This window comes from Typha angustifolia, chromosome 12 (assembly GCF_048772165.1).
Source record: "Typha angustifolia cultivar Huaian chromosome 12, ASM4877216v1, whole genome shotgun sequence".
Lineage (NCBI taxonomy): Eukaryota > Viridiplantae > Streptophyta > Magnoliopsida > Poales > Typhaceae > Typha > Typha angustifolia.
The window spans coordinates 1,072,504-1,099,759 of record NC_133250.1 but is presented as its reverse complement, the minus strand read 5'-3'; the positions used below and the strand labels follow the sequence as shown (position 1 = coordinate 1,099,759).

At 33.9% G+C, this 27,256-nt stretch overlaps 4 protein-coding genes across 12 annotated transcripts; 1 reads left to right on the top strand and 3 right to left on the bottom strand.

The window, feature by feature from the left end:
* The first annotated feature begins 1,678 nt into the window (after nucleotides 1–1,678).
* Nucleotides 1,679–6,278, top strand: LOC140771923 (chaperone protein dnaJ 10). Its single transcript, XM_073113762.1, has 10 exons — nucleotides 1,679–2,143; nucleotides 2,251–2,310; nucleotides 2,505–2,587; nucleotides 3,010–3,163; nucleotides 3,617–3,746; nucleotides 4,245–4,403; nucleotides 4,484–4,662; nucleotides 4,782–4,862; nucleotides 5,387–5,527; nucleotides 5,893–6,278. Exons 1-10 carry the CDS (start codon nucleotides 2,057–2,059, stop codon nucleotides 5,968–5,970), a joined length of 1,152 nt encoding a protein of 383 aa, XP_072969863.1. The 5' UTR covers nucleotides 1,679–2,056; the 3' UTR covers nucleotides 5,971–6,278.
* A 133-nt stretch (nucleotides 6,279–6,411) lies between these two features.
* On the bottom strand, nucleotides 6,412–12,836 carry LOC140771921 (ACT domain-containing protein ACR3-like). Of its 7 annotated transcripts, none has more exons than XM_073113755.1 (9): nucleotides 12,568–12,836; nucleotides 9,695–9,753; nucleotides 9,522–9,567; nucleotides 9,240–9,354; nucleotides 8,564–8,631; nucleotides 7,673–8,275; nucleotides 7,206–7,223; nucleotides 7,004–7,108; nucleotides 6,412–6,918 (listed from the first exon to the last, which is right to left on the bottom strand). In XM_073113755.1, exons 2-9 carry the CDS (start codon nucleotides 9,751–9,753, stop codon nucleotides 6,580–6,582), a joined length of 1,353 nt encoding a protein of 450 aa, XP_072969856.1. In that variant the 5' UTR covers nucleotides 12,568–12,836; the 3' UTR covers nucleotides 6,412–6,579. The 7 variants fall into 7 exon arrangements, with proteins under 7 accessions (XP_072969856.1, XP_072969855.1, XP_072969857.1 ...); XM_073113754.1 differs by lacking the exon at nucleotides 12,568–12,836 and adding an exon at nucleotides 9,889–11,588; XM_073113756.1 differs by lacking the exon at nucleotides 12,568–12,836 and adding an exon at nucleotides 9,889–11,583 and having other exon boundaries at nucleotides 6,412–6,903.
* A 4,244-nt stretch (nucleotides 12,837–17,080) lies between these two features.
* Nucleotides 17,081–19,925, bottom strand: LOC140771616 (2-oxoisovalerate dehydrogenase subunit alpha 2, mitochondrial). 2 transcript variants are annotated; one of them, XM_073113168.1, is made up of 9 exons: nucleotides 19,618–19,925; nucleotides 18,971–19,111; nucleotides 18,655–18,837; nucleotides 18,415–18,572; nucleotides 18,209–18,308; nucleotides 18,007–18,118; nucleotides 17,776–17,915; nucleotides 17,496–17,681; nucleotides 17,081–17,414 (listed from the first exon to the last, which is right to left on the bottom strand). In XM_073113168.1, the coding sequence occupies exons 1-9, from the start codon at nucleotides 19,822–19,824 to the stop codon at nucleotides 17,247–17,249; spliced, it is 1,395 nt and encodes a 464-aa protein (XP_072969269.1). In that variant the 5' UTR covers nucleotides 19,825–19,925; the 3' UTR covers nucleotides 17,081–17,246. The 2 variants fall into 2 exon arrangements, with proteins under 2 accessions (XP_072969269.1, XP_072969271.1); XM_073113170.1 differs by having other exon boundaries at nucleotides 18,971–19,108.
* A 5,847-nt stretch (nucleotides 19,926–25,772) lies between these two features.
* On the bottom strand, nucleotides 25,773–26,898 carry LOC140772394 (NAC domain-containing protein 104-like). Of its 2 annotated transcripts, XM_073114450.1 has the most exons (3): nucleotides 26,593–26,879; nucleotides 26,096–26,412; nucleotides 25,773–26,030 (listed from the first exon to the last, which is right to left on the bottom strand). In XM_073114450.1, exons 1-3 carry the CDS (start codon nucleotides 26,762–26,764, stop codon nucleotides 25,863–25,865), a joined length of 657 nt encoding a protein of 218 aa, XP_072970551.1. In that variant the 5' UTR covers nucleotides 26,765–26,879; the 3' UTR covers nucleotides 25,773–25,862. The 2 variants fall into 2 exon arrangements, with proteins under 2 accessions (XP_072970551.1, XP_072970550.1); XM_073114449.1 differs by having other exon boundaries at nucleotides 25,890–26,412; nucleotides 26,593–26,898.
* Nucleotides 26,899–27,256: the final 358 nt, after the last annotated feature.

The following is a 27,256-nucleotide window of genomic DNA, read 5'->3' as shown; positions in this document are numbered from 1 at the left end:
GCCAAACAATACTTTTGACATGTCTAACAGTAGAGCTAGTTTCAAAGCCTGGGGATAAAATTAATAATGGTGCAAGCCTCGAGCCAATAACTTTGATAGATTATTCTTGGCACTATGCTTAATAAGGTTATATAAATGCCAAAGTTTGTGTTACATAGTGAGGTGCTGTACCCATTCAGGCAGGCAAGTTTGCCAAAATTAAGGAAATAGGATCAGATAATGCCATTGATGTTTGGAGAAAAAAACACTAGAAAAAAATATTTAAAAAGATATCGCCGGCGCGTCACGTGTCGGTTTGTCATTAACTGAGTTTTTGTCAAAACTAATATATAAAAAAATTTGATTTAATCCATAGTAGGGTGTATGTCTCAAGAAATTAAAAAGAAGAAGAAGAGAGTAGCAGTATCTAGGGGTGACACAATATCTTGCATTTATGAGAAGAATTCTTTGTCTCTGTTTTAAGGATTAGTTTTGTTGCTGGCCACCATGGAATTCTTCTCCTTACCTTCAATAATTCAACAGCAAAAGAAGAGTTCTCTTGCCTGATTCATCCATTCAGGACTCAAATTTTAACTTAAATTGATTTCAATCAAAATATTTTACTAGCAGTATTCTGTCATCATCATCTTCAGTTATAAGATACTGAATTCCAAAGGCACACAGGATGATGAGTGTCTAAGAAGAGCTCTGCAGACTCTGTGACTTCTTTTCCTTTCTTTTTATGTGTTTTTAAAACTTTCTTTTGCCTCCTATCTTTTGTTGGTGTTATTATTGCACCTCCTCTCCACTTTATGGTGCTGTCCATCAGCCCATATCCTTTACCTTTGGCTGCATATTTATGACTTATTTATTTATTGATTAATTTTAGAGTATTTTAAGAATCACATCTTATATTTTATCTATCTTATGATTCACACTTCGTCTTTGATGATTTTGTAACATAACCCTTTCTTTTTCTCTATAATTCTCGTTTAATTCTGATGTTATTTTAACTAACTGATATTGACTAAAATATTCTCACTACCTCTTATATGAAGAAGGCATAAAAATTATTTTATATATTATAACGAAATATTCTTTACTAGTATCGTTTAAATTAACGGAGATTGCTAAATAAGAATATAAGGAAAAGTAGGGAGTTGAAGTATGAATCATAAAAGAAATAAAATATAGGGTGCTTCCCTTAATTTAAAATATATAATATTTTATTATTCTCAAAATAAAGTTTTTATTTTAGAAGTAGCTATTTTTATATTTACTTTTATTTTAAAATAAGAGTATAATAATTAAATTAATAAAGTGAAGAAAAAAATAAAAAATATTTTGTTTTTTTATGAAATCATAATAAAATAATATTTAATTTAATATAAAGTAGGTTGATGCGATAAATATTAAGAGTAAATTAGTAATTGAGTTAGTGTGTGGTATAATATATAATTTTAATGAATAAGATTGTATTCTAGAATGAGATATCTCGGTGTTATTTTAGAATAAAGAGTTATATTTTAAATAAGAAAAAAATAATTTAGGATATTTTTTAATAATAAAGTTTAAAATATAATTGATTATGAACGGTAATTGATAAAAATATAGGGAGTGAAATGTAGATTTCCGCAACTCTACATATATTGAACAGAAGCTTTCTGCGTCATTTCTACAAACACCTTAAGTGCTATGCTCGCCCAAGGGCACCACACTCGCATGAAACTCCATCCCCCACAAGACGCAATCATAATCCAACGAAAGAAAGAGAAAAGTTGACCCATTTTTTCAAATCGCTTTACGTGAGCGCCAACCCACACTTGTCCAATCTTGAGATTAAACAAAGACGAGGCAAAGGCAAAAGGAGAAGAAGCACGAAGGAGCTCATCACCTCTCTCATCTCCCACTTCCCCCACCTCCTCCGACCCATTTCTTTAATCCCCATTGCGGAACTGGAAAGATGGCCATGTGGGGTTTCACCGCTTCCTCTCTCTCCTTTACTCTCCCGTCTCTTTCTCTGTCTGGCAAAAGAGAGATTGGGATTGGAGTAGGGGAAGGGGTTGGGTAGGAGAAGATGGCGAAGGAGACGGAGTACTACGATGTTCTCGGCGTCGGGCCCTCGGCGTCCGAGGAAGAGATCAGGAAAGCTTATTATCTCAAGGTGGGTTTCTTTAAGCAGAAGAAAAATTCGATCTTTTCTTACTTTTTTGGTACTAAATTGCACGTCTTTGCTGGGTGTTAAGTGATTATTTGTTGGATGTTGAACAGGCTAGGCAAGTTCATCCTGATAAAAATCCAAATGACCCCCAAGCTGCTGAGAGGTTTCAGGTTAGTGTGATGGAATTCCTTGTCCTGGATATGCAAATCTTGCCAAGTCTTGGTTTTGACAAAATCTGATCTGCTTACGCCATAATTTGAATCTGATTATTGTTGAATTGTCATGAAAACTGACGTTTCTATTTGTTGGTTGTTTTAAGAATTCTATTGAGTTTGTGAAATGACTGAAAGAGTGAGCTTTTCAGGTACTTGGAGAAGCTTACCAGGTTTTGAGTGATCCTGTGCAAAGAAAGGCATATGATGGCTATGGTAAAAATAGTGTGTCTAGGTAAGTATATGTTTCACCGTTGGATTTTGTCTATCTTGGCTATCCTTCAATATCAGGCAAAATGAGATTTTATGATTGACAGGTCTTCTGCACAACTGGTTAGCTAAAACAATGTAAATTAGGTAGTGTATTATACATAAACTAAGGGATGTATATGATATGCAGAAACCTATGGAATTTGGTAGGTAAGCTTGCATTGTTCCTATGGAGAGTTCTTTTATATTATCGCTTCTTCACAAAGCAGAATACAGAAGACAGCTTTAAGACTAAAAGATTAACCAAATAAGGAATGAAACTAAGATTCTATTTTCATGAGTGTAATTCTTTTCTTTTCTTTCCTCATATCAATTGGTTATCCTTTCATTTGTGGCTTTCCAACTAATTTGAAGTTATTTGACAAAATAATATTAATATTCTTTCAGGGAGAATATGTTAGATGCAACTGCAGTCTTTACCCTTCTTTTTGGAAGTGAAATTTTTGAGGATTACATTGGTCACCTTGCCGTGGCAATGATGGCTTCATCGGAGTTGACAAGTGAAAATGACAATCCTGAAAAGCTTCAGGATAGATTGAGGGTAAGCAAGTTGCAAGGCTTTAAAAATATTCAAAGAGCAATTAAAATGTCCAGCAGCAGTATAGATTCCAATATATGCTGTGTAGTTTTAGAATCACTACACATTCCTTAAATATAGCATCTTTGGATATTTTTATGGAGCCAAGTACATGTATTTCTTGAAAAGTGAGCTTATGAGTTATGGTACACGACAAAGTTCTAAAAAGTTGTAAGTATAGTCTTTTGATTCTATGAGTGGAATGCTCGTGAGTCATGAGATTTTGTTTCAGTTAATTTACTATTCTTAAATATTTGTTTTAGTTGATTCTACAACTGGACGTCGTTTTTGTCATCTTGAAAGAGGAACTGAAACTGATCTCACTCATCAAATTTAATCATTTTGGATCTCTCTATAGTGTTATTGCTGATACTCTTCTAGTTCAAAATATAATTTTATTCATTTATTGTCATAAAGGCAGTACAAAGAGAAAGAGAAGAAAATCTTGCAAAATTTCTGAAAGATTTTCTTAACCAATATGTTCGTGGTGACAAAGAGGGATTTATTCGTCACGCTGAAGTTGAAGCAAGGAGGCTTTCTAACACAGGTTGGCCCAGCAAATTATTATATTATCTCAATGAAGCACTATTGTTCTTTTGTTTGTTAAAGATATATTCTCATTTGATTGTTGTATCAAGTTTATGGATACATCTAGGTAGTCCTAGGAAGTGATCAACTTTTAAGCCTAGGCGGCCTAAAAAGAAAGGGTAAAATGAAATAAAAGTCATCAATAATCATGTTCCCTAATATGCACAATTATATGAAATATAATAATCATTATTCACACAAACATGTTATGGGCATCAAATAATGCCACCACTAAGAGGAAGAGTGGGAATGCAAAGATCATACAAGAAAGGCCTGGTTAAAGCACACATAAAAACTTTTTAAAAGAAAGAAGAAGAAGCTGAAGGTGCTTCTCTTGATTTCTGATTCTTTACAATTTTAATGGTCAAATGTAATGTCTTTCAGCAATTCGTACGAATTAAGGCTGGATGGTGAATACACAGATTCTTATATTTCCTTTTTTGTGCTTGAAGTGCAGCATTTGGAGCTGATATTCTTCGCACCATTGGGTATGTGTATTCAAGACAAGCTGCAAAAGAACTTGGCAAGAAAGTTATGTATCTAGGAGTCCCATTTCTGGCAGAATGGGTAAGAAACAAGGGACATTTTTGGAAATCACAGATCACGGCAGCAAAAGGTGTGGACTTTGAATATTCTGCGGTAGGGTTGTTCCATTGTAAAATTGTTGACTAATTTGCTAACTGTAAAAGGGCCCAGGTGCTTTTCAATTATTGCAGTTGCAGGAAGACGTATGCCGGCAGATCAACAAAGATGGCCATGGGTCTGAAAGAGAAGTTGATTTACATATGCGGATGAATAAGGACTTGATGATGAATTCACTGTGGAAGCTGAATGTTGTTGATATTGAAGTGACTCTTTTACATGTATGCCAAATGGTATGTCTTAGGATTTTTAAAAATTGCTATCTTTACTCTGGTCGTGTGCTTTATACCATTGTGTTCTCTTAGGTCACTAGCAAAGTTGATTTCTCACCATTTACTAAACTTTCTCATAGGTACTACAAGAAAACAATGCAAAGAAAGAAGAACTCAAGGCCCGTGCATTAGCTTTGAAAATTCTTGGAAAAGTTTTTCAGGTATAACTTTAATATCTGTACTTTTGTCTTCATCATATGTTAGATCAATTTGCTTGCCATCAGTACTGAAAGTCATTGATTGACTAGAATTATTTTCTTTCTACAAAAGAATAGAAGCTATTGCTGCTGATATTGTTGTTATTGTTGTCTTTTGATTCTTTTGAAGATTGTCACTTCTGAAGAGAAAAAGGTATGACAATAATGTTATTTAATTACTTATGATAGCAATTCTGCACAGGAAGATTTGAAATATTCTCACTCAGCAAGCATGAAAACCTATTGCACACTTAGAGTAGATCAACCTCAGCATTGTTCGGTTGTCCTTTGAAACACCAGATACTTAATAAAGTTCATAAATTCATAAAATTTGTCTGTTAAGTACCTTTTATCTTTTACTGAGCAACTATAAATATATCTCTAGCTTTAGTTCTCAATGATAACCAACTGGTTGTGCTCCAAAAATTGTCCGCCTTCATTGCGAAGGTTCTAAAATGATTGTTATGATAGTTTGTGTTCCTCTGTAGACGGAAAAGCAGTCAATGCCTGCGAGCGCATCAAAACAAAATATTCTAGATGATGATGATGACGACGATAGCAGTTCGGATGACAGTTCAGTTGGGGATGTACCTAGGGCACTTCCATACCGGACTCCTTTTCTTACACAAGTAAGTTCTGTGTCTTAAAGGAAAACCAACTTCATGTTCACTATTATTGATAATTCAATAGTTTCACATTTTAGAAAGCATTCTGTTTCATGAGACAATAAAGAAGGTGATATATGTAGATATGCAAGTATATACTAATGTCAATGCCCTTCGAGTCTATTGGTCCAATTCCTGTCAATAGAATAACAAAGCAGTAACAAGAAATATGAGATTCTTGCATTGACACGTTCATTCGTGCAATACCAAACCGCATGTTAAGTGCTTCTCAAGTTACAAAAAATGCTTCTCAAGTAAATGCTTTTAATAAACTGAAAAACATAAAAGAAAGCTCGCAGAGCCCTTAATTTTCCACTGGCTTTCTGCAGGGCATAGGCAGGCTGTTTCGATGCCTTTGCAACCCAGCATATGATGTGGACGATGATTTTGAACCCCACAGCAAGTGACCAAGACAAGCTGATTACTCTCACTGAACGAAGCCGACTATATGATTAGTTGGGCATGCAAGAGAAAAATGTGACTCTGGCTTCTTGAGACGATAATGCTGAAAAATTATACAGTTTTTATCCTTTCTCATTTGTAGTTCCGGTAATCAAAATATCAAGAATGGACTTATTTTCTTGCACATTTTTTAATCAACTTTCTTGGATTCAGTCCTTTTCTCATGTATATGAGTAAATTTGAGTTTGGCTCAATGTTCTTTTTATGCAATGGCTGGAAATCCAATTAAATTTGGTGCTGTGCAATTACTTCAGGTATTTAGTATTTACTTCATATAGCACTAAATTTGCCTATCCTGTGATACCTTAGATTGGAGTAGTCTCTCCTCTCTGTGAAGTCTGCAACAGCTAAAAGAACTGATGGATGAGGGTGAATCAATGCTGACATGGTGTCAAGACCTCAATCCACTATTTGTGCTTAACAATTAGTGATGATAGTCTATGTTACAAGAACTGCCATATCCTAGATCAAATCCAAGTTGTAAAGATACAAAGTTGCCAAATATACAGAGGATTAGGAGCATTATGGAGAAGAAGAAGAAGCTGATGCTATGATCAGCTAAGGAACTTTGAAAACAAGCTCTCAAAGGAGAAGAAGCTGGTCCTGGGCATGCCTCTGGGCTGGGCAGCCTTGTTACTGGAAGGCACCCTCTTCACATTGAGCATCACAGTGTGTCCGATCTCCCGTCGGAGGGCTTCGATCGTCTTCATGTCCACCGGATTCCCTGACGGACCCCTCACGTAGAAAACATTCACCGCCTGTTCTTCGACGGTCGTCACGTCGGCCCTCGTGACCGTCAAACCGTGCTCACGGAGAACTCGCGTTACGTCGGAGAGCAAGCCCACTCTATCTCTTCCACAAAGCTCCAGGCTGTAGCCCTGCAATGAGTTACACTAGTAGATCTTACAACAAAAATTTAAGAACTTCTTATGTCAAACATATAAGCAATGCCCCAATGTTGCAATGAAAGAGACACACATCCGAAACTCTTCTTGAGATGGCAGCTTCAAGGCACTTGATTAGCCTATCTGTTTCATCTTTGGAGTCAATGGTGCATCCATCTTTCCGACGTATATATAACTCCTGAAACAAACCAGTTTTGTTAGAAATTAGAACAAACATTTGTAAACACTAACAAATTGCGGATAAAAGAACCTTGTGTGGGTCAGTCCAGGCTGACCTGTCGCGGACTTAGTTTCTGAAATACAACAGGATCGACATTGTGAACAAAATGGTTCTAACAAGTCGTCCGATGCGCATATCCGATAGCTCTGATTGCGTCCGTTATATTTGACGGCCGCTCAGATCAACCAGCATGAGATGGAAATCGAACTTAGTTGTAGCTCACTTTTTCTCTAAAAGATTTGTTTATATATAATTACCACTAAAACTATTAAAATGCCAAATATTCCTAACAGATGGTTGTTTAAAATTAATAAATACGTATAAATAATTAAAATATTTCTCACTGCCCACTGAATTTGATAATCTTTCTATGCATTTTAAGCAATCTAATCTGAATTGATAATTTGAAAGTTTGAAGGTGACAATTACGTAAAAGTGCCTTTTCCAGAAAAAATAAAATAAAAAGAAAAAGATGACAAATATGCAAAAAGAACCCCGAATTTAATTTGAATGATTTCACACCTGCAAAGCGAAGGGCCCATCTGACGAGATGGAGGCATGGAAGACCGAAAACTGCAGATCCGTCAACGTGCAGACGATATCGAACAACAACTTGGGCCGATCGGCGCACCGGACGTTGACCACCGAGTACAGCTTCTCCTCGCACCGCTCGACGCTAACCACCGGCCGCCGCTGCCTCCTCGCCGCGTCATCACCGTCCGGCTCGACGTCGTCGGCCTCGTAGTCCTTGTCCGCGAGCATCAGCTGGTGGAGCCGCCGGTCCACGTGGGTCGACCCGGCGGAGAAGCTCGTGCGGCCGCGGAGGACGTTGCTGAGCCGCTCCTCCATCTCGGACAGCCGCGCGGGGTCGTCCACGGCGCGACACGTCGCCTCGTCGTTGACGTAGACGACGCACGCCAGCTTGGTGTTGTGGGTCCAGACCTCGGCGGCGATGATGTTACACTGGAGGTCGGTGATGACGGCGAAGATCTCGGAGAGTAGGCCGGGCCGGTCGGTTCCGATGAGCTCCACCGCAATGTGGTCGCCGATGGCGTGCATCCCGATTGACTTCACTGGGGATGACCCTCTCTTTGGGTCTCCTTTGATGCTCTCTGGGCCCAGAGCCTTATAAATATAATTTGAAAAAATAAAAATAAATAAATAAATAAATAAATAGTTGGGTTTAAAACCTTCAAAACCTCTACGTTTAGATTTATTATCATTCATATCATACCTACTATATAAATATTTGCATTGTTGCTTAAAATATCTCGCAGACATCCTTCTATTATTTGTTTTCTTAACAGTTACTATATTATAATTTAATTCTTCTGAATAAGTTTTTAAGTTAAAATTAAGAATAAATTAAAAATTATATTTGAAAAGGAAGAGAGATAGTGAAGAGGGTTCTACCTTCTCTATGTAGTCTATGGTCTTCTGGTCGCCAATCTTTCTACCATGTTGATCCGTGACATGGAACACTGCAATCCACAACACCATCAATGGTGATCAAATATTAACATCTTCTATAATTTATATTTATATGTATACTAAATACTCTTAAATAAAATAACATATAACAAATTAATTATGGTTAGACTCTTTGAACTATCACTCTTGTTTTAATACTCTCCGTAATCTTTTTAACACAGGCCTCCTGAACTATTGTCTATTAGCTTTTCTATTCATAAATTGTTACGTACAAGTTAATGATCAGTTATACAACATGTTTACTTTTATGTTTTAAAGCAAAGAAGCGAGAAAAGTTTTAGTTTATCAAAATTTTCTTATCTTTTCAGAAGGGATATTTTAGTCTTTTTAGCTTTTCTATTTATTGTGTCGGAAGATGAGATATTTTTAATAGTTCAAGTGGTCTATGAGTCACAATAAAAAATTTAAGAAAGATATATAAAAAGTATAATACTTTAGGACGTCTAAGTGTAATTACTCCTAAAATAAATATAGATAAACTATAATAATGACATTTTTTTAATCTTTATACAGTTAAATTGATTGAGTTTTTAATGGTTAATTAGGCTTGCTGGGTATCAACGTGAAGAAGAGATTCTTTTGGAATATATAGACTCACCATCCATGAACCATCCACCATCAGAGGTAATATATGCTTTGGAGATGGTTAGGTCCAAGTCACTTAACACCTGCACCACTTCCAATAGTATCCCTACCTTGTTCAAACTGTCCACCTGAGCACAGTAAGGCAATATAAGCAGCACAATAGAGTCTAATATACACTTACAATTAATTTAGAAAATTGAGAGTAGTACAAATTCATATTCTTCAGATAGATAGATTCCTATTTAGTTTAAAGAAAATAATATAATCTCATACTAAAGATATAAATGAGCCTCACCTTAACCAGAGTACAATCATCACAGGTAGTGTTATCTATACATACTCTGCAAGAAAAAGAAGAGTAGGAAGGAGCTTAATTAGGACGTAAGAAACAAATTTAAAAACTATATTTCAGAAGAGATAACAAAGTAATAGAAGCTATTTATCTTCTAAATGATAGTACAAGTATACCTGGGGGGATTAATACGCAGGCTGTGGTTTTCATACTCAGGATCAAAGTAGGGCCACATCTGCACCAAGTCCACAATTTCAATACTATGTCAGAATTGCTTTATGTAGTCTCTTTATATGTGTATATAGGAATGTAACTATGCACCATATCCAAAAATATGCCATTTAATTACCATGAATTGTACCTAACATACCTTTGGTAGCATGGAGATTGAAGCATCATATCTTCTTCTACACCACCATACCTTGCCTTATACTATGATGGCAACTCTAGTCTTTGATATAAACATTTAAAACTACAAATTGCTCACGCAAGATTCAAGAAAAGATTAAGTTTCAGCATCATACTATCATAATGCGTCCCCTGAAGAATAAAACTATACAATCTACCCCTTCCACGATCTAAATTTGGTCTGAGCATGGCGTGATATATACACCAATGCATTAATTGCGTATATCTAACAACTCCGATTATACCCAAAAAGATATACTGAGGGCCAGACAATTTAAGCAAACACAATTAGAGTTGTGGATAAGTGCATCTCAATGTTTTGATGCACATCTAATGGTGCACTCAGACAGATTCATAATCCTACAATTAGAGCTAACCTAGAGCAACCTGGCCGAGTAGAAAACTGTAGCCTCTTGTCACTCACCAACTCGGACTTTAAAGGTGCTCAGGCTAGTCATGCGGGAGGGCCATTCAGGCTGGAGATGGCCTATGGAAGAGTATGAGAAGAGGAATGTTAACTGGCCAACTACTTTAAAATTTTAAATTATTAAAAAGTGATAATTTTTATACTTTATATTCTAATATTTTTCTTCACTTTTATGCTCAAGACATTTTAATAGACTTAAGTATTGACTTAAACATATAGAAGTTTTTATATTTTAATAATATATGGTAATATATGGGTAAGACAGCATTCGAATCTACTACTTTAAAACTTAAGCTAATAACTTTTATATTCTAATAAGGAAGTGGAGAGGAAGAAAGAGAAAAAAAATAAGAGCTAGGAATGGGCTGAGAGGAGAGAGCAGAGATGAGAGAGGAGAATGAAAGAAAAGAAGAGAAAAAGTTTGGAGCTGGGTTCTGGCCTAGCTTGAGTTAAAAGTGGCTTTTTGATCAGGTCTACCTACAGGAAGTCAAGTCATAATAACATACAATTTAGCCAAAATGAACAACATGCAGTGATTAACAAGATTAAAGTATCTAACAATACTACTTTAAATATGAAACTAATTTGTAAGTTAGAGCCTAATTGGTCATTAGAGGAGGCAGGCTGATTAGAATAATACCACCTGTAGTTAATTATGCTCTACGGAATCAAGATCCACGTCAGATGTGACTGTGTCTTGATTAAGAAATGCTGAGGAGTTATGACAAGCTCCAATTAAAATTATATACGAAAACTCATCAACCATCTAAATTCTAATTAAAAATTTGAGAAAGTGGGGTGGGGGAAGAAATCAAAAGGGGTGGGTGGAATCGAGAATTTGGGATTGACATCAGAGATTCCATGCGGAGGCACGTGAGCATCCATCCCTCAAGAACGAAAAGGAAATTATATTGTTCTTGTGAGATTAAGTTAATCCAAGATACTAATTAACGTGTCGCCGCACATCTATTGGTCGTTTGGTCTTCCAGGCGGTCTATAGCTCCGTAGGATCATCAGATTGACATAACCTGCACCTGGAGCCACCCGCCCGCATAAAATCGCGGGCTTTGTGTTTTGCAAATCACCGCCTGTGTTTTAGACTTATTCTACAAAACTACTCCTTTTATCATACTTACATTTGCAATAAAAATCACCTTTCCTTTATATACAGAAATATTTTTCTAGATTTTCTAAACTAAATTGCGTTGATTCCTCACCCTTTTTTTTAGTTCAATAGATAATTATTTATTTTTAAAATATATATTTCTAATTAAAAGACATATATATATCTTTAATTAAGAGTAATGTATATAGTGTCGAAGTCTTTTTTTATAATTAACTTGATGAAAGTTTAATTAAATTTTATCTCTTCAATTATATTTTAAATATTTACATATATCTCTTATTAGTTTAAGATTGATTTAAACTAAAATTTAATTATAGATAGAGACAGAGAATTATATTTAAATTAAAGTCTATCTCTAAAGAATTAAATTTAAGATATCTCCTATAATTAAGGCATAATCGTATCAAAGATATCTCCTATAATTAAGTGTAATTTAATTTTCTTAACTAATATGTCATTTTTTAAGTAATTTCCAAGAGGAGTTGTAACTTACCCTCGATTTTTTGTTATGAATAAATGACAAAATAACCAAACCATTATGATTATATTTTTATAGGAGTAATTAATTCTTTTTATATCTCAGTTAGTAGTTACTAATGATTCTAACTTGGATGGGACCGCTATGAGTTATGTTTTAAGTTCAAAGTATAACGGGATAAATTATAAATAGGACCAAATGACAGGGGTAAGTTGTAATTTTCCATCTGAAACAAACCATTGAAAGGGTCTTTTAGTTTCATACCTCTCGAATGAACTGAAGGTGATGTTTTACAAATAAGATTAACATTAGGCGGTAATATGCAAAAGGACCAAAAAGAAAAATTAATAGAAGCAGTTTTCGCATATATTGACCCACTACATCCGTCCGATGTTGATCGAACGGCCGAGATCCGCCGCAGCGTGTAACTCTCAAACCCCACGAAATCAACAACCTTTCTTAGAAAACGAAATCGAAATCTATGAATTCGAACACCAAGATGAGGAAATTACTTCCAAGAAAACGAAATTAAACGGAGGAGTCATTGAATGAAACACGCGACTACGATTCAAGCAGCAAACACAGAGAGAGTAGAGATTGCGATGCGTACTTTATCTTTCTTCGATCTTCGATCTTCTTCCTCCTTCCGGTTTCGAACTCAAATTGGAGGACGGGAGAGAAGAGAGGAATAGGATTAGGAAAGTATAGGGAAAGAGGAGAAGAAGAAGAAGAAGAAGAAGAAGAAGAAGAAGACGAAGAAGGAGAATAAGGAAGAGGGAGACATGAGCGGATAGGAAGATGAAGAGAATCTTCAGACGTCGGAAGAGCACTTCGTTCTCTCTCTCTCTCTCTCTCCCCCCCCCCCTCCTTACCTCAAACCCTTCGCAAATCGCAACCCGTTGGAGTTTATTATATAGCTCCCAAATAAGTAAAAAATAAGAGGCTTTTCTCGTTTTACACCCTGCATTTTGCGTTTATTGTTTGTTTCCAATTTAAATAATAGAAAAACATCATATTCGGGACTATTAAAATAAACACAAAGCAAGGAGCTAAATTGAAGAATCTCTGAAAATAGTCATGTAATTAGTTGTTTATATCAATGAATATTTTATAGAGAAAGGAGAGATGTGTGAGACTTTCCTAATGTTTGAAGGAGTTTTTATTTATTTTATTTTTCTGGTTCTCGTTACGTTGTCGTTAGTAGTGTTTCGATGTCGGTGTGAAACCCTCCTTTCGAATTCCTTAGGTTCAACTAAGAGAGATGCCGGACTTTAGATCATTTGTGCTTACTCTTTCGCCTAGACCGAGTCTTGGTTAATTTTTTATTTACCCTCGAATTTTGATACTTATTTTTCATTGTTGTCGGACCCTCCTTTCGAATTCCTCATATCCGAGTAAGGTCATAGTGTCTGAGTCTTCCGAAGTAGTGATAGAGATGCTGGACTTTAGATCATTTGCGCCTACTCTTACGCCTAGAGTGTGTCTCGATTAATTTTTTATTAACCGCCAAGGTTTGATACTAATTTTTCATCGTTGGGTGGCTTGTGTAGCCAAGTATGGAGCTTGTATGAGGATATTTTTTTCATCGCTAACATGTTACTAATATGTTAATAAAAACTTACATGACAAAGGGTTTATGAGTTTTTACAAATTAAATTGGAACCTAGGTCAAAATATAGTTTGGAAACTCTCCTATTTAGTCTTCATAATTTTCTATATATATATAGCATGTGTGTCACATTAAAATAGGAGGGCACTAATGAGCCTCTGATAATGACCCTAATAAATAGTTTCACCAATGGGGGCATTGACTCTTCAATTATAGAATGAAAAAGTTAGAAAATAAATGTGTTGTCACTTTCTTGATTTGCTACTCCATGATGAATGAGTCTGTGGTTATTATAATTAGATTATTAGTTAGTTTTTCATTCATTGAATCATGTATTTGTAATGTGGTGGTCATCATTGGTAATAAATTATAAAGTAAAGTGAGTTTAATAATTGAGACCATATTGACTGTTTAGAAATGTTCATATATATATAACCAAGTTTTATTAGATTTTGTGAAATATATTGAATCAAGATAATCTCCAACACTAATCATAATCACTAATGTGTTGCCACTGTTTTTATATAGGGGCACTCTTGGTATTTTGAAAATTTAAGGGTATTTTGGTAAATGATCTAAGTAGTCTAGATTGTGAAAATAGATCATAAAGATGAGGCAAAATTGGATTGTTAATTTTTGTATTTGAGATTGTATATTTCTTTGTGAAATGCACTAAGTAATGTATGCTAAATAAATCTGTTATCTGAAGTTTCATATTTTTTATTTTTATTATAGTTCATTCGATCCCGGTATTATACCTTTAATGTCTTGAAAAACATAAGAGATAATTTTGGAATAAAGAATACGTTACAAATCGGCCTAATTCGATATGCAACGGTTCTGGACTCGATAAAGCACGTAACTTTCAAGGGGATTTACGAACAATCTAACTAATGGATCCTCCTAAATTTTGGATATATTGTTGCTTTAGGAGAGAGATTTCTAATAAATCTAAGATTATGGAATTTGGACGGTTAGATCTTAAAATATCAATCAAACAGTGGTCGAATGTCAATTAGATCCTAGGTTGATAGCCCACTAATGGCTAGATAGTGCTAGGTTTAGTTCTTGGTGGTGTGAAGGGGAGAAGTTGTTGTAGAAGAAAAGGGTTAGAAACTGGAAGAGACCGACCAAAGACTTGGATGGTGGAAGAAGGAAGGTGCTAAAGAGAAATAGAAAAAGATAAAGTCCAAAGCCAATTCAATTATCCAAGATTTTTCCCCAGTTAGGTTTCCTTCACATATATTGATTTATCAACTAAGTTAAACAATTTTAACAAATCTTAACAAACCAACTAAACCAGTCTTTTTTATCTTCTCGAATTAATCTTTAGTTTCATCACTTATCTTCTCGGATTAAGCTTTCGTTTTGTTGTAGATAGATTCTAGAGAAGTCATATCAAAGTTATAGATCTGCAGGTTGGCAACCTTATCCAACTAGTTTGATATTATTTGGATATGTGTAGAATATTCTACAAATAATTTTCCCGAAACTGCACAGAGTTGGATTTAGTTAATTAAATAAAATCATATTCTGCTAAGACTAACTAAACCAAATAACTGGATTAGTGGTTGTCATAATTATACTCGATGTGATATAAAAAGATAGCAAATTTAAGAGATATTTTATATTAAATAACTAAAATTTTATTATAGTAGATCTGTGTAGATGAAGGAAAAGAGGAGAGTGAGAGAGGAGGGATTGAAATAATAGTTGATTAAAGTAATGAATTTTTATGAGTAAAATGGTAATTAGAGTTTCTTAGTAAAAATAAAATAATTGGATGGAAGATGAGAATATATATATATATATATTAACACATTTTACCCTAAGGGAATTGATATTTACAAACAATTTTTTAATATTTACTGAGTTTGCATGTTGACTCTTTCGCCCTCGAGCTATATAATTATTACTTAATTTATGCCAAAATATGACCCCTTATTTCCTAATTATTAGGGTAACATTGTCATTAGAATTTTTTTTTATTGCTCCATAAATAATAATAATATGTCTAAGTAGAATTATTATTTTTTCTATAAATATCAATTCCCTAATAATTAGGAAATAAGGGGTCATATTTTGGCATAAATTAAGTAATAATTATATAGCTCGAGGGCGAAAGAGTCAACATTGTATTAAAAAATTGTTTGTAAATAAATTACCTTAGGGTAAAATGTGTTAAGAAAAAATAATAATTCTACTTAGACTGTCTGAACTATCATCATTTTTCACGTACATTTTGTAAACTTTTTTATTACCCACGTATACACTTTAAACTAAGAAAAATATTCATATATACCTCTTTGAACTAAGAAAAAGAATATCTATACAAGTGGTGTATACAATAAAAAAAAAGTTTACAAAGTGTATGTAGAAAGAATGCAAAAGTCCTAGAGTTTAAGAGCATCTAAGTAATGTGGGGTTCTTCATGAATATTGTTTCTTCTACAAATTTTCTATCTTTTTCTTTGAAAGAAAGCACATTCATTTTTCATGTTTGATATATTTCATATCTAATGTATTTTAATTTTTAATATTTAATATTTACATTGGGAATAATTTTGAGTAATTATATTTTAAAATAAATAATTTATTAGACTCATTTTTATAAATAATAAAAGATTTAAAATTTAAATTAACTCAAAAATAATTTAATATTAAACTTATTTTAAAGGTCTCAATGAGACCTTTCTAATGGTATTATTTTTGTTAAAAACTAATTAGTAAAACTAATTATATACTCAGTTTAACTAATTAAATTCTTTAATAAAAAATATAAATAAAATTAAAATTATTGAGCAATTTTGATATTTTTAAAAGGTTGAAATGACAAATGAAGCAGGGCTCCATTTTCATGGTGGGACTCCAAATTGCTAGCTCCCTATTGGAGCTTAACCGGGCTCCAAATTTAGAATTTAGAATTTAGAGCCCGATTGGAGTCGCTTTAATAAAGTTATTCCAAAAAAAAAAATTAATTTACTAAAATTCTTCTGAGCTGCCTGGAAACTGGGAGACTATGGAGTTGTGGGGTTCTTCATTCTCAGCATTACATCCACTTGGTTAATGATGGAATGACAGCATATGACAAAATATCATGAACCCACAGAATATAGTGGTGGATTACTTTGCAGTAGTCTTTAGAAAGCTAGTGGAATCTCCTCCTCTTCTATCAAAAAAGGTTTCCACCACCATCCCCCCATGATAGATTAAAAGGCTAACAGTGTCACCTCTGACTCAATACTTCTTGGTCTCTGTACTTCCTCTTGGGATCATTGGATTTGTGCCAATGGTGGTGCTGTGCACTGTTGTTCCTTTTGTTTGATTTTCAGTTGCCAATTCAACACCAATTCTATCCATTCTAAGGAATTTTAGGGTTGATAGTCCCTTCGCCCCCTCAACTATCTAATATCTTCTGCTCTCTCGGTGTCGGTATACACGAAGAACGGTCTTAAAGAAATAAAAAATAAAAATTCATACAGACAACTAAGGTGTAATCATCCTAAAAATAATCCTTCACAAATTTTGGTTTTTGAGTGACTATAATGATGTATACATCAACAGCAGTCAGAGCTGAACATTAGGGTGTAATAGATGGATCATTTATTTCATTCAGGGGACTAATAGCTAATAGTTCTGAGAGAATTTTTTTTTTTCTGGAAGAATCTTGGCAGTAATTGGCTAAATAGGTACATCAGAGGGATAGTCACCAGGATGTTTCTTAATTGTATCCCTTAGTGACTTCTCTTGCTCACATAGGTTGGCAGGTATTTGATCATAAACATCTGTGAATAGCTCTGAAAGCGGCGGTTTCTCCACTCTTTCGGCGATCTGAATAGCTTGCAGTATCTGAAACATTGACAAAGAAAGATATGAATCAGATAGAGATTCAAAGACTTGATTACAAAAACAATCATAGATATGTCCTACCTCCTTCCTGACTTTGTTTCTAAGTTCTGATTCAGCTGCATCACTCCACCAGCCATTCCTTTCAATCCATTTTCTGTATCTGGAAATTGGATCGCGCGCTGTTCTCCAATGCTCGATCTCATCAATTGGCCGGTATTTAGTTGAGTCATCCGATGTCGAGTGATGACCAACTCTGTAAGTGAGAGCCTATGCATTTCCAAATAAACATAATGGATCAGATGATACTAGTTCAACTTGTATCAGTTCATACACTACAGCTTCAGTTTTGAACAAGAAGAACCTCCACTAGAATAGGTCTGGATTCACTTGTAGCCATTTCCCGGGCGGCATGGACTGCGCTATAGACTGCCAAAGCATCATTTCCATCTATACGGATACTCCGAATTCCATAAGCCTGACCGCGAATCACAGCACCGTCACCTATATCAGTCCAATATCATCAAAAGAAACCACAATTACTCTACATGAACTAATAGAGAATTGAGGTTAAATCAAGGTGGATTTTTAGTACTTCGAAATTGTTCTTTTGTTGGAGTACTAATTGCCCAGCCATTGTTACGACAAAAGAATATTACAGGGACCTCCATCACAGCAGCAAAGTTCAGTGCAGCATGGAAATCTCCCTACCACATTGTGAGCTTTCAGAAAAGGGGGCAGCCATAATAAAAACTGATAGAATTCTATAGGCTAGATTTTCTAGTATCTTATTATACCTCACTAGTGCCACCGTCGCCAAAATATGTGACGGCGCATGCATTTTTCTTCTCCATCTTGAGGGAGTAAGCTGCTCCAACAGCATGAGGGATCTGTGTACTGACAACCATCAAATGTAAGTGAAAAAAAGAGTATTAGAATCATATCCATTTCTTTTCTTCGCTTTCTCTGTAATCAAAGAAAGAGGATGGATGTTACTCCTTACGCTATCGGTGATGATACGGTGAAGTAGTTCAATCGGTTCGATCCATAATGAATTGGCATTTGACGCCCTTTACCATAATCCAACTTGTTGCCAAAGCACTGGTTTGCAATTTCTTGGAGGGTGAAGCCACGCCATAATAGAACACCAGGCTCCCTGTACTATATTAGTTGCCAAAAGCTTTTCAGAACTATCAAACCATAGAATTATCTAATCCTAATCTTTGCTGTATAGTTTCTGTACCTGTGGAAAGACTACGTCGTCTGGGCTGAGTGCCGCGGCCGATGCAATGTTGATCGCCTCTTCCCCGTTGGAGGTAAGATAAAACGAGATTCTTCCTTGCCTCTGAGCTTCATAGAAAATAGTATCCATAACTTGGAGAGTAACCATCTCACTGTACATTTTCATAGCAACTTCCTTGCTCACCTGATGATCAAGACAGGAATTCATTCAAACAGATGCATTATTCAACAACAAAACACAAGGGGTTGTCATCATTTTGGCCGAAGACTTTCAGTTCAGTTCTGTGGATAAATCGCCTTGATATCATAAAAAGTACCTCTTGGAACCTGCTTCCAGATATCGTTTGTCCATAGTCATCAAGAACACGGTAGCAGTTGATTCGATCCACTGAAGACTCAGCAAGAAATCTCATCTCAGCATCAAATGTAACCTTTCCACCAGGAAAATCCAATACCTGCTGTAATAATAAGCGATAATATTAACTTTGGGCCCTCTTATATCCTATTCCAACAATCCTCGTCAGCGAATTAGAACATCAAATTGAGACAAGTGGACTAGATTCTGAAGATTTATATTTAGATTTCAGACATCAAATTGAGATCCTGTTTGTCTCAAAGATTTCGTCGCCTCGATGCATACTTGCCCACTAATCACTTATCAGATCAAATGAAACACTCCAAGTTATGCTTTCTTCTTCTTTTCTTCTCAATCCAAATACTTAAAAGAAAAACTTGTAATCCCGCCGTCAAACATAGGAATGTATCTATTCTTCTTCACACCCATAAAGAGATTAAACAAATATACTTTTAATTTGGCCCTCATATATGTCAACGACTCCGCACTAAAATACTCTTAATTTGCGTATAATCTATTCTATATATCGCAATATTTGTATATTAGGAAAAGAGGCAACCTTTTCTTTTAAATTTTTCTACGAAAACAGAGGAGACGAAGTATCCAAACCTGGGTATCACAAGCATCGTCGCTCCGAGCTCCGGCACTTTGGATCGAGCAAAAGCTCCTCAGATTGCGCAAAATCCCATCTGGGCAATCCAATGCTCGAGGGGTTGCGACTGGATCGAGAAAAGGACTCCTTCTTAGAGCATCCAAAGATGCAATCTTTCTCCCAAGGTGGTGACCCAGCTTTGATCTGGTGAGCCAGAGAGCCATTGTGAAGGCAACAGAGAGAGGAGGAGGAGGAGGAGTTTCTTCTTCTTGGCATTAATTGGTATCTCGTGGTAATCTCAAGGATGGCTTCTTACCGTTCGTTTGGGTGAGATGGATGGATAGTGAGAGAGGAGATGGATAGAGACACGGGTGTCAGCTTAGACGTGGCAGTCCTCGTCTGAGAGTTTCGTATCGTACGTCGAGAAACATACAATCAAATATTTAAAAGATATTTAATAGGATACGGCTTTTGATTCCTTTTTTTTGGTTTCAGGGAAAGGACCATTAGTGTGCGTGTCTGACTATTGATTGAACGAGACATTTACGAGGAACAACCGAGTTTTGGTTACTTCAGTCAACCCAATCTTGCTCTTACGTCCCATTCAATTTCGAAATAACAATCTTTATTTTAGAATTTAATCACTTATTCCATAATAATGGATAAACACCGTAATAAATATATTTCATAATATAAACACTATTTATCAAAATAATATTTATATCATACACTAACATAAATACCAATTTATCCTCCATTTGACTACAACCTCTATTAAACATTTTATTAATATCTTATCATAATTTATCATTCCTTCCTATTCTTTCACTATCTTTTTATTTTATACTAAATAAATAAAACATAATCTAAATAGTATAAAATAATGATAATTTAATATTTCATAAACTTAAGCACGTTTTAAAAGGTATTATTATTAGATATTATTTTCATTTTATATACTTAAATATATAAAATTCTTAATACTATAGTATTTAATCGATATAATAATCTATTTATAAATTATTTTATTATTAAAATAATACTAATAGCATCAAAAAAGTATAATATTAATTAAACTAATATTTCATCAAATTAAATATTAAATCATAGATAAATAATGTTAAACTAATAATATATTTAAATTCCTTGATTTGATGGCGTGTTCTCCAGCTTCTCTTATGTGAGCGGGTATTAGAATGTTACATCCTAGCATTGCATATTTATTTCTCTAGCATTATATTACATATTAATAATATTAATAAATATTATTTTAATTTAATACACTTAAATATTAAATATAAATTTATAGAATTCTTAATAACATAGTATTTTAATGATATAATAAGTTTTTTTCTAAATTATATTATTGTTAAAATAATTTTTATATGTACTAATAACATTAAAAATGTAATATTAATAAACTACTATTTTATCGAATTAAATATTAACTCATAGATAAAATAATATCTTAGTACTTAAACTATGTATTAATCAAATTAAAGTTTTTTAAATAATCAAATTATAAATTTGGGGAAAATTAATATAATATTATTAATAATCTCATGTTTTTAAGCTAAAATAAAACATATGAAAGTGTAAATATTTTAATATTATTAATAATCTCATTTTGCAAAGATTATTAATTAATATATGTTCCATGTAAAATAAAATTTTATTATTTTTTACTATAAATATAATAATATTTAAATATTATAAAATGTAATAATATTTAAATAGTATAAAATATAATAACATTTAAAATATTATTAATAATAAATATTATCTTTGACTATAAAATATGTAGGATTAAATATAAAAAAATATAAATATCAATAAAGTAATATTTTATAAAATTAAAATATATTTAAATTGCATTAGGTTGCATATTTATCTCCCTATCAATATATTCAATCATTACATATCTATCTCTCTAAAATTGTGTTCCGTTGCATTACATTGTATTGCATATCTACATCTCTAGATTGCATATATAATAACTTAGCCTAGCATTACATATGTAACGCATTACTCTACCATTGCATGCATAACTCCAAGCATTACATAGGTAATTTCAAACATTATATATATAAAATATATTATTTATTTACTATCTATTCTATCAATCTACTTTAAATCAAATCAAAGGGTATTTTAATAATTTTTTGTTCTTTATCTTCACTTTATATCATATCTAACATAATCACACCCTTATTTTAGAATACAAGTAAACATAGGAATAGTTATTCTTAGAATAAAACCATCATTTTAAGAATAACAAATTAGATTTTACTATTTCTATTCCTCCCTATGATCACATACTATAATTTAAAATAATTATTATTAAAATTTATTTTGTAGTTTAGTGGCTTGGGTTAATCGATCGGATTGGTTGATGGATTAGTGGTGCGATTGGCTTTGAGGTCAAACTCAACAGTGCGACGACTTGAAGCATATCTTAATAATATTTAGTTTGGTGCAATAGTTCAACAATACGCACGGTTTGAATTCTAGACTAGGTAATTTACTATGTTGGCTAAAGCTTAGTAGGGCATAAGTATCTATATATCTAGAATTTGGACTCTATGAAAAAAAAAAAAGTAGGCCTAATTTTTTTTTCATTTAAGGAGAAATTATACTTTACTTTGGTTTGGTTTGGTTTGGCTTAATTTCACCAAAAATTTCATGTGCTTTTAATTTAAAGGCTTAATTAAATTACATTAATTCTTATTTTTTATTATATTTGAAAAAATAAGAGATTATACATTATAGAAGATTAAATAAGCTTTTTAATTCTTTTAAAATAATATTAATTATATGTCAAATAACAAATATATTAAATATATATTTTTATCATCTAATATTCTATTCGAAATGCATATGATCAAATATGAAAAAAAAATAACACTTGTATTTTAGTCAAAAACACATAGGGAGGGATAAATTGTAATTAACTTTCTTTATCGCACATCTAATTCACCTCAAAATTTAAATATGAAACTAGTTGAGTTGTAAAACCGCTAACTGCTGAGATGTTATACTTCCAAAATGTAAGTTGTTGGCAATTTATATTGAAATATGAATATCTTTAAAAAGAATATAAAATTTTTACATAAGTCATTTTCTAATTTTCTAATTTTTTGATTTCCAAATATTAATCCTTTAACTAGAAAATAATTTATATAAAAATTTCTCATAATTTAATAATTTTTTATTAGTTTTTAAAAGTTTCATATATTTGGAAGTCGCTATCCCAATTAGTTATTAGTCTATAGGTTAAATTATATATTTAAAATATTCTTTTATCACATATATTATTAATGAGTTATTCGAAAGAGATTACCCTCCCTCGTATATAATAAAACTTTGATTAAGAACATCTCACATATAAGATCGGAGAAACGGACTAATTCTCTTTTAATTACTTTGTCAAATTAAACTAAGCATCCAAATGCCCAATTTTAATAATTAACATTATTAATTAGTTCTATGTCACCAATGTTTAATTCCACTATTTAGGTTGTATAATTAAACTTAGATACTTATTCAAAGTGGCAGACATACCCAATTAAGCCCAAGCCCAAGCCTAGAAAGATCAAAATTAGTGGCATATTCGGCCTCTAATTTTGTTGGTTTATTGGATCAATTTTGTTCAAATTAGTTGAATCAAGTCAAATAAAAAAAATAATCATCATATGATAATATAATAGTTATATTTATATTAATTCAAAACTTATTCTCGATAAATAAAAAAAGTATCTATTTAACCAGCCGACTCGCTTAGGGTCCTTCGTCTTCTCTTCAATCGGAAGAGAGAACCCTATTTCTATCTCATCAAAAATTCATGTTGCAGTAGCCTCATCGGCTTATTTATACGCCTAATTAACATAATGAGTTTGGCACAAAAGGGACAGATTTGGACCACTAATTAATATTAATCAATCTTAATTAGCTCTAACATAATTAACCTTTACCATGAATCATAATCATGATTGGATGCAAACCCTAAAAAAAGCAATTGCACTTAGGTACAAGGCCATGAACTTTGTGTCATTTTCAAGGCAATACAACTCTTGAAGTCAGCCTAAGTACTTATCCAATCCAACTTTGCAAAAAAGAAAAAAAAAAAAAAGAATCATAAGAAAATGGCACTCCAAACTCATGCAAATTGTGGAATGGTCTAAAGAAAGAGAGATCTAGTGCATGAGAAAATCTTTCACTCATTATTTTATTAAGAAAGGATGTGGACATGATGAGAAGAGTGATCAATTGGAGTTATAAATCTGCTAAGCTAAGATAATTATGACATTTTGTTACTTGTGCAAGGAGTTCATGAAAATGACTCTTGAGCTTTTGGAGACTGGCAAAAGGGACCCATTAAAGGAGATTGGCAAACAACATCCTCATCCACACCCCCCTTTATCTTCTTTTAAGAGGAAAAAAAGGCACAAAGATTTATCAATAGATTTGGTATACTAATCGAGAGGGAATGCTTTAATATAAGTTTCACACTCAGCTCTCATAATTGACAACACAACGAGGAAAATAAAATATCAAGTCGGAAGACGAACAATAAAGTACAATAAGAGAGCATGACCTCGGTAGATTCACATGGACAAAGGATGACCTTGCGGCTCTACTGTGATTCCAACAGTTGAAGACACATAATTTAATAAATTGCTGAAAAGTTAAAGGAGCGAGAATCTTACATACAGTAGAAAGAAAAAGGCCTTTCATCGGAGTACCAAAAAAAGAGAGAGGGATAAGCATAATACATCAACCCAAGTTAGAGGTTTAGTGGCGCACTAGCTTAAGTTACTATTGGCAACACACAAAAAATCCTGCCGACCTCTCCATAGCCAGACCCAGACAGCCTTAGTGCCTATTGGTTGCCTCGATAAAACTTGCGAGCAAAAGGTGAGAGACCCTTCCTAACTCGTACCTACATGCCAAATTACTTGAGCGAAGGTGCAGATCAAGTAAGACAAGTCAGCCACATCAAACAAGAGAAAAGAAGAAAGTAAAAGATTGGTCTCTTTTGTCTCACAGTATAAAAGGGGAGGAGGAAAGACAGTAACAACAGTGATGGTAGAGTGCAACAACACATAAGAGAATAGCACAAGAATAAAAGAATTCATACTCGAATCTTATCTAGCTTATCTGTCATTTAAAATATAAACCTCCATTCATTTAATTTATATCCATCTTTTAGGAATATATTATAATAGCAAGTAGATTAACAAAGTCCTATATGAACATGAACATGGTATGGATATTCTTATAAGAACAAATGTTGTAATTAAAGTTGGCCCAATTGTCTAACCTAATTAGAGGAAAAGTTTAACTATAAATGCTTGCTATTCTATCAATTTGTACAACCTTTTTGGAATCCACCATATTGTTTTGAAATTGGAATCCTAATAATAAGGCCATTAGAGCCCAAAACCACCTCTCCTCAGAGAATGGAATGCACACCAACCATGCCTAACAAAAGATTAACTTTCCTCTTTCATTAATTAATCCAAAAGTTTTGCACATCTAAATTGAGCACACTCATTTGTTATGCAGTACTATGAAGCTGGAAATGAGATTCCTTGCCTGATCTCATCATAATGTCGGATTGTCTGCCATGTTAATTAATCTTAATAAATCAATGATAGCCAACAGAGAAAAGATCAAACCCGCATAATCATTTGATTACACTAATTAAGAGTTATGGAAATTTTATCGAAACAACCCTACGCTCCGTCTTAAATATCATTCGCACCCGACCGTATAGATATTTATGTTCGAATATAGAGCGAGTACAAATGAAATAGAATGGAATTTTAAAGTAATATTTTGTATTTTTAATAAATTAATGTGAGAGATATTTGAATCATTAAATTATCATAATTAGAAATAAAGAATCCAATAATATATATATATATATATATTTTATTTCCTTAATCCCACGCGTGTGCAGTGCACGTGCGCATCGTTTTTTTTTTTGACGGCGTAATGCTTGCGTCACCTCCACCCATCTCCCTTTTATTTTAAAAAAAGAAAAAGAAAAAGAAAATTATTTTCTCTTTTTGCAAACAGCCCCTTACCTTTTGGTATATTGTGAAAAAGGACCTTCTTTTCGCATATGCTAAGATTAGTGCCTTTTAATTGGAGTTCGAACTCGGAAATATTCATATACAACATGAGCTTCTTTTAAGCTCGATAATGTTATTAAGTAACATAAGACATCAACCCAACTAGCTGTGTAGATGTATCTTTATCATCGATACGGCAAGCTCACTTCTTCAAGATCATCTAAGGACAAGAAGACTTCATCCAAGCACGACAGCTCCGTCCTGTCACCGTCGACGATGTCGCCGAAGCTGCTCGCCGGCGAGCCGCAGGCCGTCGACTCGTAGACTCGGCAGATGACCCACTTGTTGGATTCCTAATACAGTGATCATTGTGAGTTATAACGCAGTTGTACTGCTGAGATATGAGTTCAGTACTTACTAGTATTCTTTGGTGGCCTCTCTTCTTGATTGATCTCCTACTGGAGTTGTTGTTGCTGCTGCTGCTGCTGCTACTATTACTAAGGCTATGATCAAGTAGATGGTACTCATGCATGACCCAGTTGGTTTTGATCCCTTTGAGAGGCCGGTCGCCGTCGACGTAGAAAGCGAGGGTCTTCTTCACGCCGACATCCCTGCCGGCACTAGTTATCGGCTTGTCGACGCCGGTAGGGCTCCAATATCCATTCGGGGAGGCTCTACTTTGAGTACTTATACGGTTGAAGAAGTACCATTGATTACCTGCCTGAAGAGCTTTACCTAATTCAAAGTATATGCATGAGTCTTTTATGATGATATTTGGGTGTATATCCTTCAGAATTTATGCTTAAAAGGACATAAATTCATTTCAATTAAGAATATTTAATGTCATTTTGTCAGCATATATACATGCAAATTAAACACCCTTGTAATTTCTTGGCCTAGCTAATATGTGCTCACCGACGAGCTCCCAGGGATCGTGGCGGTGGAGATGGACGACGGGGATGATGTCTGGGTGGGCCGGGAGGAGGGCGGCCTTGCCGGCGAGGAAATGGGCCACGAGTTCTTCGTCGGAAGGATAGAAATGGAAGCCCGGAGGGAGGTTGGAAGAAGCTCCTCCTTCCATATTCATTGGTAGAGTAATAATATATATATATAAACACACAGACACACACACAAGTAGAAGAAGATGACAGCTTCATCAGTTGTATTTATAGTGTTAGATAGGAGAGAGAGAGAGAGAGAGAGAGAGAGAGAGCATTTAGAGGCTAAAAGATGGGTGGGTTTGAAGATCAAAGGCTTATGATAGCTTGCAAAGACTTGATCAATGTTATGTACGAGCTAGCAATTATATATTACTTTGCTAAGTAGCTTATATTCTTAATTAAGAGTTTGAAGAAGAGGAAAGAAACTATGTTAATTAGATCCCAAATTTAAATAAATAAATAAAAGAAAAAGAAAAAGTAGGGAATATTTAATTGCTTTACACCCTATAGTTTTGATCTTATTATCATTAACACGTTAATTATCGTATTGATATTTATAATTCAACCCACAATCCAGCTAAAAATAACCTAACTTCAAAAGATGGGGGAGAAAGGTAAAGTCTCTATTTGAACTGATC